This window comes from Cupressus sempervirens, chromosome 4 (assembly GCF_028749045.1).
Source record: "Cupressus sempervirens isolate cs-2001-9-10 chromosome 4, ASM2874904v1, whole genome shotgun sequence".
Taxonomy (NCBI): domain Eukaryota; kingdom Viridiplantae; phylum Streptophyta; class Pinopsida; order Cupressales; family Cupressaceae; genus Cupressus; species Cupressus sempervirens.
Window position 1 is genome coordinate 211,972,536 of NC_143121.1, and position 14,215 is coordinate 211,986,750.

General features: G+C 31.5%; 1 protein-coding gene across 1 annotated transcript; it reads left to right on the plus strand.

The window, feature by feature from the left end:
* Window positions 1-10,100: 10,100 nt before the first annotated feature.
* On the plus strand, window positions 10,101-13,836 carry LOC149560738 (putative disease resistance protein At4g33300). Its single transcript, XM_089823659.1, has 5 exons — window positions 10,101-10,468; window positions 10,576-10,988; window positions 11,650-12,005; window positions 12,087-12,298; window positions 12,741-13,836. The coding sequence occupies exons 1-5, from the start codon at window positions 10,249-10,251 to the stop codon at window positions 13,556-13,558; spliced, it is 2,019 nt and encodes a 672-aa protein (XP_089679785.1). The 5' UTR covers window positions 10,101-10,248; the 3' UTR covers window positions 13,559-13,836.
* Window positions 13,837-14,215: the final 379 nt, after the last annotated feature.

Sequence of the window (14,215 nt, forward strand, 5' to 3'; positions counted from 1 at the left end):
TCCAATCCAGAACTACCTCTCTCTATAGATTATTGCTGATGACACAAAGAACAGCTCTAATTAAAGAAACAGATCATTGGCAAGTACAAAGCACAAAGATAGGACTTACTCCATCATTTTCAGAGTCACAAACAATGTGCAGTTACAAAGGAGACGATTACTCAAAACTGTTAGTGAAAACCGATGGCACTGCTATGGCTATTCACAAAAGCAGTTCTACTTACATTTCTCTCGCTATTCATTAAAGTAGTTCTATTTTTTTAATATATTTTTAAATTCATAAATTACATAGGTTTTTTTGTTGCACAGATTCAGCGAGTCTCCTATGATACTAAAGTAGCCTCTAAGCTAAAACCTCTAGGCTAACTATAGTCCCTACACATAAACTAAATGTTGGATGTCAGTAAATTGATAATCTATCTCCAAAGAGTATATCTCTCGAAAATACTATTTGAAGATGAACATAGCCTCAAAAGAATGATTATTGATGTTGCAATAATCTTAAAATGCCTACTTAGTAGGGTTACATCGCTTATCAACTATGTTTTGATGTGACGTGGGAGTAAAATATGTAATAGAATTGCTCCAACTCATATCATTTATGCTGAAAAATCTTAAGTAAATGTAAATATGAAAAGTAAAAAATTTAAAATTAGAATTGTGAATAAACAAGAGAAGTTTAGTTTAGGGAACATCTATCAAAACTTGCATCTTTAACAAATTCTTGGAATCAAGAGGAAATCTCCTCTACAACTAAATGAGGAGAAGTCAGTCAACTAGAAGTGTTTGTTAGCTAGTAACAAAGTTGTTACTAAATATGTAACGTGTTTCATCTTACTAGAGAATATCTTCAGTAGAAATAACTAGTGTTAATTATTTTATAATATTTTAAAACAATCTTAGTGCCACAACTCCCTAGAAATAAGATTTTTTATAGTGAAATTAGTATTCAGAAAGATATTAGTGTTAGAACTAACAACTATGGACCGACCTTCCTTTCTTTTAAAAATAGGGGAATAGAAGAAAGCTTCACAAGAAAGTTTTTAATAAGAGAAAATTCAAGTACAATAAAGCATAGACCTGTTTCACCTTTTATAAATAAAAATGATATCAAAATGTAACTATTCAACTTTAATGACATAAAAAATGGTATGTGTTTAAAATTTTAAGATAATGTAAACTAGTGAAATGTGTAGAATTGGATATTATTTAAGTCTATAAATTTAATAAATTTTCTCATTAAGAAATTGTTTTTTTTATAAAATAAAATAAAATTTGAAGTCCATTTTTTAACTATAAAAAATGTAGTGTGTAGTGCCCATCAAAAAAGTATATGTTAATCATTTTTTTTTCTGATTTGAAAATATCTTATAGATGACATGTATTGATAGGGAACAAAAAATGAAATAATACTTTTTAATGTATATTTTGATTATTATAAGTATTCAAAGTTAACCTTATCATAATTCAATAGTTTTTTCCTCCTATCAAAACTTCACTACTAAATGTACACCTTTTTGAAAAAAAAGTTACATATTCCTAAAGAGGACTCTATGCTTTAGAGATAAATATAATTTTTCAATTTTTTTTAATATTATTTACTATTTTTTTTCTTTTTCAGAATATGTCTTTTGAAATGTTAAAATATCAATTTATAATATTTTGAAATTATAACATACTATAACTAATAAAAATTTCTAAAATTTATATAATAATTATATTGAATATGAGATCTATAAAAAGATATTTTTAGTTTTTGAAAAAAAATGAGTTTTGGTAGAAAAATGAAATTTGACCAAAACAAGTTTTGATATCTTAAAAGATGACACAAATTCAAAAATTACAATTGTGACACTCATAGGATAAACAAACATCTTATAATGCTTGCTGATAGAATAAACAAATATCTTATAATAATTGACATAGTCGATACCCTAGAGTGATTATGGCACAGGCATTTCCCATATGAAAGTGTTTAGTGTTGTTAATAGCACTTTGACGAATGCAACTCATCACACGGTATCATTGACGGTAATAACTCGGCTTTATGGCACTGTCATGGCATACACCAACTACTGGTTTGCTGAGTAGATGCATTTACTCACACTATGTACAGGTCTGTCGCTTCTATTATGGACTGATTTCACCATATTCCATGCTTGTGTACTCTATCAAAATAAATTGTTTAGACTGAATTTGTGTTGTTGGCAGTTGAGCCGACACACTCCATACTAAATCTCAACCACGTACTCTCGGTTAGGGAGTACAAAGATGATAATAGAGGTACTCGAGGTCGGACACAATATCGATGAGAAAATCAATGTTGTTAGACTTAGTCTTCCTTTCCTTGATCACTATGAAAAAGGTTGCCGCCGCCAATCGTTCCTCTAGGATCCGCTCCGTGAAACAATGGTGGAAGAAGCAGAGGGATAGAAGAGCTTTCAATTGAAAATTCGTCGTCACCAATCCTCTACAACTCCACTGTGAGATACAATGGCGGAAGGATCAGAAAACCATGCTGCCAGACACCATTGCAAGCTTCCCTTTGAGCAATTATGGTGATAAGTGTAGAGAATTAGAAGACGAAGAAAAAAGAGAAAACTTGTCAAGGGCACATTTCCCACAATAAATGGAAAACATAGGGAGCGAAAATGGAATCGGTGTGTATTAATTTTTATCAAAATCAAAGTTTAGTTGTTGTATTACACCCACATTAAATGATTCACCGTCTATAAATATAACTGTCCAAGCACAATCATCTCCAAAATAATCTGAAATGCACGAAATGAAATTTAATCTCATACAATGATGTTGATCTCATATAATATAATATAATAGCAATATCCATATTTCAAAAAGACAAGTTACATAATTTCCTCTAATATGATATATAATCAGAATGGAGCAGAACTACAAATACAATGAAGGAAAATTTGTATGAATCTTTAAAAACATAGTCTTAGGAGATGGCTTTATTTCACTATTTTTTAAAGTCTATATTTTAATTTTTGTTTTTAATCCACGGTTAGTAAGTTTTCCATGGACAATCTTCTGTTCTTCTTTGAGTGACTTGAAAAATTATCAAATGAACAATTTTTGTTTTTAATCCACGGTTAGTAAGTTTTCCATGGACAATCTTCTATTCTTCTTTGAGTGACGAAAAATTACCAAATGAACATTGATATTGTTGAATGAGTAGTTAGGGTTTCAATATTTTTGTTTAACCCAATTTGCTTAATTATGTCAATATTGTTTGAAATAGTATATTTATTATATTTTATTTGTCATAAGGTAATAGATATATAGTTCTTATATTTGTATTGGTATAATTATTAATTAAAAATAAATATAAAAGGTAGTTAAATATATTGATTGATAAGATTTATAAATTAAATTTATATCTTGATATATAATTATAAGAAAAAAAAATGTTATGTGCATTAAAATTTTTAGATACAAGTTTTTTGTTATTGGACAATTTTTATTTGTTATTAATTTTAAATATTTAAGTTTTTTTTGAGGAGAAAAATGACCACAAGGTCCTAAAGAACATAGGAAAATCCATAGACTTTGACTTCACAAACTAGTAGCTATTGTTTATTTTATAAGCTATATGATAAGAAAATTGATTAGATGATATTCTTGTTTCTATTTTAGCTTTTGCATAAATTTTTTTAAAAATTCTGTACAAATATGAATGTAGATTGTAGAGTATAGTATTACTTAAATTTTTCATCAACTGCAATAATTATGAAATTCCATTAAAACAATAGTTCTAACTCTATGATTATCAATTTGAATTTGTAAATAACAAAGTACACCAATGTAGATCATATAGAATTTTTGAAATTGTAATAGAAGATTGAATTTTTGAAATTGTAATATAGAGAAGATTGAATTTAAAAATTATAAAAAATTTTGTATTAAAACAATAATTTAGACATACCTATTGCATACTAAGATGTCATTGCTAGTATAATATAGTCCTCAATCAAAAACTGTAAACTTTGATTAAAATATTCAATATCATCAAATTAAATCAAACAAATAGTATGAGATATCTAAAACTTGTTTGTAAGTGACCTCCATCAAAAAGAAAAAAAAAAATCCAACAAATATAGTGCAAATCACCAAAGCCATGTCAAATTAATTTTAAATTAAATGTAAGATATATTGAAAATAGCATAAGCAATACATATTTATACAAAAACTGCAACCAACTACTCTCCTACAAAAATGAGAACAAACTTTTCATCTTGCTATGACTAATTGACAACAAACTAAGCCTTATTAAAAAAAAACTAGAATTGTTGATAGAAAACTAGAACTGTGAACAGATCACTAGTTCTTTACAAACTCATATTAGAACTCAAACTATGACTCTCTCTTTGTTGATTTATTCCAACACTCCTTCTTAATCAACAAGGAAATTAAAATGCACTCCTAACATATGTCTACATTTTACAAACTTTATTTTTCCCAATGACTTAGTGAATACATCAGCCATATTATCATTTGTGTTGCAGTATTGTAGCTCTATTTCTTGAGAGTGAACTTTCTCTCTTACAAAATGATTTTGAGTTTCAATGTGCTTTGATTTTTCATGATAAACTAGATTATTGGCCATCTTGATTGTACATTGATTGTCACATTTGATTGGAGTGGGTCCATCTTGCTTTTGTTCCATATCTTCAAGAATTCTCCCTAGCCAAATTTCTTCACAATGCTTTGTACTCAGCTTCAGTAGATGAAAGAGAAATAGTTGGTTGCTTCTTGCTAGACCAAGAAAAAACACATAATCCTATGTTGAATGCATAACCTGTTGTTGATTTACAATCATCTAGATCTCTTGCCCAATCAGAATCAGAGTAACCTATCAACTCAACATTCAAATGGTTAGTATATTTAATGCCAAAATTTATGGTGCCTTGTAGGTATCGAAGAACTCTTTTTGCTGCATTCCAATGGACCTCGAGAGGATTAGCCATGAATTGGCTAAGTATGCTGACATAATATGAAATATCAAGTCTTGTAGTGGTCAAGTAGTTGAGACTTCCCACCATTTGCTTATATAATGTCCCATTGACTTTTGAAGTGTCACTGCCACAAGAGAACTTGAAATTTTGTTCCAATGGAGTACATGTTGTTTTACAATCTTGCATATTAAACTTTTGGATTAACTTCTTTGCATACTTACTTTGAGCAATCAAAGTCTTACCATTTTGTTTCCACACCTCAATTCCTAAGCAATAATGCATTTCTCCAAGATCCTTCATTTCAAAAGTCTATAATAGACATGCCTTGATTGCATCAATCAACTCTATAGAACTTCCTATTATGATTAAATCATCCACATACAAAGAAATCAAAACAACATTCCGATGTTCATCATTCTTTATGTACAAATTTTGATCATTTTTAGTCTTGATATATCCTTGTTGAAAGAAGAATTTATCAATTTTCTAATACCATGACCTTGGGGCTTGTTTGAGACCATATAATGCCTTTTTTAACTTGCATACCAAATACTCTTTTCCTTATTTTACAAAACCTTTAGGTTGAACAAGATAAATTTCCTCTCTTAAATCACCATTTTAAAATGTTTATTTAACACCCAATCAAATTTAGTAGCAAGTGAAATCATTAGTCTAATAGTATTCATTTTAGCTACTAGTGCAAAAGTATCTTCATAATCAATTCCTTCCTTTTGTGAGTAGTCTTTTGTAATTAATCTAGCTTTAAATTTATCAATAGTGCCATTAGCATTAAAATTTGTTTTGAACAACCATTTACAACCAATAGGAATTTTATTTGCTGGTAGTTCAGTTAGTTTCCAAGATTCATTATTCAGAATTGAAACATATTCTTCATGCGTTGCACTCGTCCATTCTTTGTGATTCTTAGCTTCTTCAAAATTTTGGGGTTCATCTACACATTATTTGAGTCATTAAGCCATAATCATTATACCTAATTGGTGCCTTGATTTTCCTTATAGATCTTCTTAGTGCTTCATTATTGGATGGAGTTGCCTCAACTTGACTTGTCTCATGCCCATTTTGATCATGAGCTTGCTGATCTACAATATTTGAACTTTCATTGTTCGCTTCAAGTAGCTTTAATGAAATGGTTTTGTCCACCTTTTCTTCATCTTGAACATTATCTGCAAATTCATGAAATATAACATCTCTACTAGCAAATACCTTATGAGTAGTAGGATTATACATCCTGTAGGCCTTCATATCAATACAATAACCAACAAATATAGATTTGAATGACTTTGCATGAAGTTTCCTTCTATTCTCTTTTGGAATATGACAATATTCCTTACTTCTAAAAATTCTCAAATGACTAACAATTGGCTTAATTCCAAGAAAATATTCACAAGGAGTTTTGTTTGCAAGATACTTGGTAGGTCTTCTATTTAGCGAATACACAATTTTATTAATTTCTTCAGCCCACATATTATTAGAGATATTCTTTTCTTTTAGCATACTCCTAACACATTCAACAATTGTTCTATTTTTCCTTTCAGCTACACCATTTTGTTTTGTACTATGGACCACTACATATTGCTTAAGAATGCCATTATCTTTACAATATTTCACAAAATTTTTTGACATATATTCCCCCCCTTGATCTGATCTAAGAATCTTAACATTGTGAGTTGTTTGTTTTTCTACCATAGTTTTGAATTCTTTCAAATATTGAAAAACTTCACTCTTATTTCTTAATAAATTTACCCAAGTGTATCTAGTGCAATCATCAACAAATATAAGAAAGTAAGATGCTCCCCCAAGTGATTGAGTTTGCATAGGACCACACACATCTGAATGCACTAGTTCAAGAATAGTTTTTTCCTTTACATTGTTTCTTATTGGAAATTCATTTCTATGTTGTTTGCCTAATGCACATCCATCACAACTAATTTTTTCATCTTTAAATTTTGGAAGACCTTGCACCATATCTTTTCTTTATAGAGAAATCAAATCTTTTAAATTTAGATGACCATACCTCTTATGCCATAGCTCTTCAACAGAAACACTTGTAGAAGTCATTGCATGATGATTTTCCATATTGATATTAAGTTTATACAAACTTCCTATCCTGATTCCTTCAACAATCACCTGATTTTGATTTTTCATATCTTTAACTTGGCAACCTCCCTTCAAGAACTCAACTTTTAGACCTTGGTCAGTAATAGTTAAAACTGAAATCAAATTCTTTTTAATTCCTAGGACATACATAATATTAGAAAGTTTCTTTACATTTCCATTAGGTAATTGCACACTTATATTCCATATGAAAAATAATTCATCTACCGAGTCACATGGGTACCCACTGTGCTCGCTAGTTTTGTATAATTTTTTTCAGATACATAGTTGATCAATATGTAAAAAACTTTTGAGATGTTAGATACAACCAATAATGCACCTCTTGCTACAACCATCACTATTTTGATCTTCATAGGTCCTAGGATTGAAGCCTGGCTTTGATACCATATTTAAAAATAGAAAACAAAGAAAATGGTGATAGTGGATAACAAGACTATTTTATTAATCTAACTGCACACTTATATCACCACATCCTTTACATCATGTGACCTATTATCTCCTAAATAGATCTTTCTACCATCATCCTTCTCTTGGAAAAATTTTAACCAATTTTTATTGCATGACATGTGAATTGATGCTCCTGAATCTATAAACCAATCATTACAATCATTTGATTTAGCTAAAAGAGAAAAATTAGACACAAAAAATTTTAAATCATGAAGGTTGTCACTTATTGTATTTGAATCACCATTAACAAAATTACCTTCATATTTGTGATTTTTGGACTCATTATACTTCTTTTTTCTACATTCATAAGCATAATGACTATTTTATTAATTTGACTGCACACTTATATCACCACATCCTTTTACATCATGTGACCTATTATCTCCTAAATAGATATTTCTACCATCATCCTTCTCTTAAAAATTTTTTAACCAATTTTTATTGCATGACATGTGAATTGATGCTCTTGAATCTATAAACCAATCATTACAATCACTTGATTTAGCTGAAAGAGAAAAATCAGACACAAACAATTTTAAATCATGAAGGTTGTCACTTATTGTATCTGAATCACCATTAACAAAATTACCTTCATATTTGTGATTTTTGGACTCATTATACTTCTTTTTTCTACATTCATAAGCATAATGTCCAAACTTTCCATAGTAACTACAATTACCATTTTTCCTCATATTTGGATTTGATGATACCCATTCATGATACTCTTTTCATTTCTATACCCTTGATTGTGAAATATGTTAACTTCATTATTCTTTGGCCATTGTTTTCCTTTGAATGGATTCTTGTCTTTTGCCATCAAAGCTAAATCTGTACTCTAAAATCTATTGTCTACTTGCTTCTTCATTTCTTCTTCTTATAGAAGGATACTTGCCAAATTCTCAAAAGAAGTAGTGTTTTCTCTTGCAGTCAAACCAGTAATAAATACTTGATAATCATGCACCATTCCATTCAAAGTATCAGTTACTAAATCAGTACTTGAAGCTGATTCACCAATGTCAGCTAATTTATCCCTCAAATCCTTGATTTTGGATAAGTAACTACTAACATTTTCATTTGCTTCCATGTTAATTGAAAGTAACTTGCTCTTTAAAAACAGAATTCTCTTTGAATTTGTAATCTCATAGAAACCTTTTAAGGCATTCCAAGTACTAGTAGAAGTAGTGATATCCCTTATATGAGGGATGATAGAATCTTTTATAGACATTAATAAAAGAATCTTGGCTTTGGTTTCTCTTTTCTCTCAATCTTGAACAACATTTGGAGGTGTAGTAGGCTTAGCCTCAGTACCATTTACAATGCTCCACACATTATATCCCTCCATTAGTGTATGCATCTTAAACTTCCAATTGACATAATTGGAACCATCTAAATTATTTGACTCAGTTAGATAAGAATCAAATAGACTTGTCATTTTTGAAGTAACCAAAGAACAAAAAAAAAAGAAAATTTATCAATTCTTGAACTCAAATCAGATTGTTGAACATATACCAGTTGCAATTTGAGCAAATCAACTCAAACATGGCATCTTCTCAGCTACTTCACTTCTAGAAGGCTAGATTAGAGCTCTTTCTTCATGAAATACTTTTACAGCACTATCAACAAAGGGTGTACTAAGTAGGAGACAGCACAACAGGGCATTACAACATTCCTTTGCTTTGATACCAAATTAAAAATAGAACAACAAGCTTACAAAGCATAAAACAGAGCAAATGACGAGCTCACTTATTTTTCTATTGAAAATAGCATAAGCAATACATATTTATACACAAAGTACAACCAACTACTCTCCTATAAAACCGGAAACAAACTCTACATCTGGCTGTGACTAATTGACAACAAACTAAGCCTTATTGACAGCAAACTAGAATTGTTGACAACAAACTAGAACTGTGAACAGATCACTAGTTCTTTGCAGACTCCTATAAGAACTCCAATTATGACTCTATCTTTGTTGATTTATTGTAACAAGATATCCCATAGAAAAATTACATATCGATTAGCATAATCTAAACAAACTCACCAAACTTTATAAGAAAATCATTATTAATACGTATGAGTAAAACTTTGATAAAAGAAATTCATCAAATTTAAAACCAACACTTTTACTCTGTGTATTCACCAATTTACACGCCACGTTTTGACAATGTTATGGTCCACTTATTGCCAAGATTGACGAAATAAACTCGCCAAAGTTGAGCACATATTGACCAACATTGGAACAAACTCGCTAAACGATGAACCAGTTTCCAAATTATTTTCTCTCCTTACACCGTAAGGAGTATCCTCGTACCGAGAACTTACGACGCAAAAAGAAGAGTATTTCATTAATTCAAGTTAGGTCACGCTAGGTCTTGGAGTACTCCATACGATGATAAAATATATTTAGTAAATACTCTTTAAAAGTGTTCTTCGAACTCACTTTCTAATAAAGAATGTTCCAGACATCCGACTCTCCTAACAAAACCTCGTATCTTCATTCTGCTTTTACTTGAAAGTTCATGGAAGCCAACGAGAATAAGTCATGACATGTCTAGCACTTCTATAAAAACGACCATGTCTTATAGGATTCGAAAGACAAGAAAATTTGTAAGGTGTGTAAAGTTGAATAACAATAGGCTTCGACTTTCAGATTGCAGTAGAAATTAGCTGTTTGAAAGAAGTTCAAGAAATGGCTTTGAATAATTTCATCGATAGTTATGTAACGGCAGACGATTCCGCATATGGTGTTTCCGGAAAATCGCAGTTTTATGTGGGACTAGACAAATGTGTTGGAGATTTGAAGGGAGTGTTGTTCAAGAGCGATGTGTCAGTTGTTGGGTTGCAATGCATGGCAGGCTGTGGAAAAACTACTCTTGCTCGGGCTGTCGGCAATGATCCTCAAGTCAGAGGTAAATATCTATCATTGTGCTCTTATTTATATTTTATTACACCCATTGGTGTAATTGCATGGTAGGGTACTTAACCTAAAACAAGTTTGTGTTTTCATGCATATCAGAATACTTCTGTGGCAATGTGATTTTCGTTGCCGTCTCGCAGTCCCCAAACCTGATGGAGATTTTAGAGACTATGTGGGAGAAGATTGCCGGAAAGAAGAGCAAAGGATTTCAAAATATCAAAGATGCACGCAAGAAGGTTCAACAATTGATTTTGAGTCAGTCGGAACCAACTCTGGTTATTTTGGACGATGTGTGGTCCAAAGATAATTTGGAAAGTCTACTATTTGAAGGACCGCAATACAAAACTGTTGCAGCAACCAGAGATAATTCCACCATCCCCACAACGCCAACTACTCAGCTGTATCAGTTGCCACTGTTGAGCCGAGAGGATGCGCTGTTACTTTTCTGCTTCTGGGCATTTGGACAGCCATCAATTCCTAGCACTACTGTAAATGCAGACTTAGTGGAGGAGGTATAATAATTTCTTTCTTTTAATTATTCTAGAGTGTTTTAAACGATTCACATAGCTTTCTTTTCTCCGAAAATGCACCCCTTATAATTATTGTCCAATATTATCATTATCCTTTCGGAATATATGGTACTTAATATGTCACTTGTAATAGATAGTGCATTCAATCTTTTCTAATTTTAGTGCTAGAAGCATCGATTGAAACAGGAAAAGCATTTGAAAAGAAAATGGTTGAAGATTCTGATATATCTAGAATCATAGGACACTTTCGGTTGTGGAATTCAGAATGGACGTTTAGTGGAAAAGGAGATTTTATTGACATATAACAAATGTTGATGATTGAATTAGTTAATTGTGCATAATAAATTAACAATTTGAAATATATTTTCTTTGAAGTACTAATTAATTTGATAGAATTTCTATTAAAATAATAATAATAAGATCTTAGAGAATTTTGGATCTGAATAGGCTTCCTTACAATAATGGCTTATATTAGATCCAAGACTTTAAATATCGTATCGATCAATTAATAGAATTCTAAAAATTTCTGAATTGAAAGTAGGTGTTCTCAAATTATATTCCCTACATGACATGAAAGTATTTTCCATTCCTTTCAACTGATTTGTTTTTTAATAAATTATCTTGACCTTTCTTCAATTAACAGTTGCTAGCGAAATGTGGCGGCCTACCACTTGCTCTAAAGGTCATCGGAAGCTGTCTGTATGGGCAACCATGTGAGATTTGGGAGAGGGCAAAGGACAAGATTTCTAAAGGAGAATGCATATCAGATTATCATGAAAACGGGCTTATTCGACTGTTGGAGCTTAGTATCAATTCCTTAGATGATGTAAACAAGGAAAGCTTCCTAGACTTAAGTTTATTTCCTGAGGACCAAAAAATATGTGCTGATGTATTATTGGACATATGGGTTTATGTTAGAAAGTTAGAGCGACATTATGCTTTTTCCATCTTAAAGGACCTTGCAAGCAGAAACTTGTTAAATTTGACTGGCAGTCCAAGGTATTTGTCTTTCCTTTCCCATGTTTAGTTTTCTCTTTATTCGTGTTTGAATTATAAGCTAATGTGAAGCACACTTATCAGGAGTGGAGCAGCAATCTCCCATGAGAACTCATCCCAGCTGTACGTTTCTCAGCATAATGTAATGCATGAATTGGCCCTTTATTTGGCATGCCAAGATGGTCTAGGCAACAAAAAGAGACTTTTCATTGACAGAATGAAACATTATTTGCAAGAAAAATGGGAATTGCTTAATCATACTGCATGTAATGTTCAGGTGCTCTCCATTCACACAGGTATGTTGGTCAAAGGAATCTCTTCATTATTTATTTCCAACCCTTTTAGCTAATCTTCTCAAAATATCAGCCATAATTTTAAATATTTATATCATTTCTCTCGGCAACTAATTCTCTTGACAACTAATTCCTCATATGTATTAAACTATTTCTTTCTCACCTGAAACTATAGTGTTTACTGATATGGAATTATATCTTAGTCAATTTTGTATGGTGTACAGTAAACATGCCACCAATACTTTTCAAAAGATTCGGATGTATTAGTGCATTTCTCGTAATTTTTGTTTCGTAGAATTATAAGATACTAATGTTCACAATCCGAATGTAATGTTATGAACTCGTTTCTAGTTTCTATATTTTTCTAGATTAAATTTCAAGAGTTTATGATTAGCCAACATATGCAGTGATTTAATCATATTTCTTTTATCATTTATTCATGTAGGCCCTGTGGAACAAAATCAGTGGATTGAGATGAATTTACCTGAAACAGAGGCTCTATTGTTATTATTTACTTCAAGTGAATACTCTCTTCCGCCGTTTCTAATATCTATGAAAAATCTAAAATTTCTGATGGTATTAAATTATGGCACAAAGAGGGCAACTGTACAAGGTCTGGATGTTTTATCATCACTAACTCAACTCAAGAGTGTATGCTTTCACAAGTTGATTTCACCTACTATTCAAGCACAAAGAAAACAACTACAACACTTAGAGAAGCTTTCTGTAAGCTTATGTGAAGGATTTGAACAGGCATCCTCATTCAATATCACCAAGTTGCAGGATTTTAACATTGATCACTCTAGCACCTTGCAGGAGGTGCCTCTTAATTTCTTTGATATGCCTTGCGTTAAGATGTGGTCTATCAGCAACTGCCACCTTGTTAATAATTTGCCTTATGAGCTTGGAAATATGAGCGCTGTTAGAATGCTAAGGTTATCAGCTTTACCAGGCCTAAAAGAACTCCCATCATCAATTGGACATCTTCTGCTACTAGAATGTCTTGACATCTCATTCTGTGAGGGGCTCAGAGAAATTCCGGACGAAATAGGGAAACTAAAGAAGTTGACTGAGATTGATATGAGAGAGTGTTCCCGTTTGAAGAAGCTGCCAAGATCTATTTGTGAACTGAGTTCCCTCAGGCTAGTTATTTGTGATGAGAAGATTGAGAAGCAGTGGTTGCGTGCCAAGAACATTTCGATTCCAGAGCTTATTGTTGCAACTGCGGAAGCACAGTTCAGTCTAGATTGGCTTGACGATTGATTTCAATCTTACCTAGAATCAACATGACAAATTAAGTTAAATAAAAGCTCCTCTATATTTGAGCCTACAGATATATTGATTTCTCCTCGCCTATTAGGGATTGTGCATCCAAAAGAAATTGTGTGTTTTATATAATATCAGGAGTAGTCTGTCTACAGATATTACAAACATTATGTATATTGATTGATTTCAATCTTACCTCGAATCAACATGACAAATTAAGTTAAATAAAAGCTCCTCTATATTTGAGCCTACAGATATAGTGATTTCTCCTCGCCTATTAGGGATTGTGCATCCAAAAGAATTTGTGTGTTTTATATAATATCAGGAGTAGACTGTCTACAGATTTTACAAACGTTATGTATATTGATGTAAATAAACATTTTCAATATTGATATGGCACAAGTTTGGTATCCAGTACAATTTTGACGAGGAACATTTGACATGGCATCAGAAAAGAACTGAGTATTCAACACTAGTTGTGTCGTTAAACAAGGGCTGCGTGCAGCTGTAGTCCCTGTCTATGCCTATGGTATCTATGGTAGGGTAAGAAGAAGGTGTGTGTCGATGGCTTTGGCAAAGTTGAAGATGGAAAAAATGTTGAAAAGAAGTGAATGACAGAGGGTAATATCATATGTCAGAAAACAAATAAGTAGA

Bases quoted from the DNA above. Each gene is read 5' to 3' on its own strand.
- LOC149560738 (XM_089823659.1), top strand. From the start codon at position 10,249: ATGGCTTTGAATAATTTCATCGATAGTTATGTAACGGCAGACGATTCC. The intron at 10,469-10,575 runs GTAAATATCTAT...CATGCATATCAG, and splicing joins CAATGATCCTCAAGTCAGAG to AATACTTCTGTGGCAATGTG. The intron at 12,299-12,740 runs GTATGTTGGTCA...TTATTCATGTAG, and splicing joins GGTGCTCTCCATTCACACAG to GCCCTGTGGAACAAAATCAG.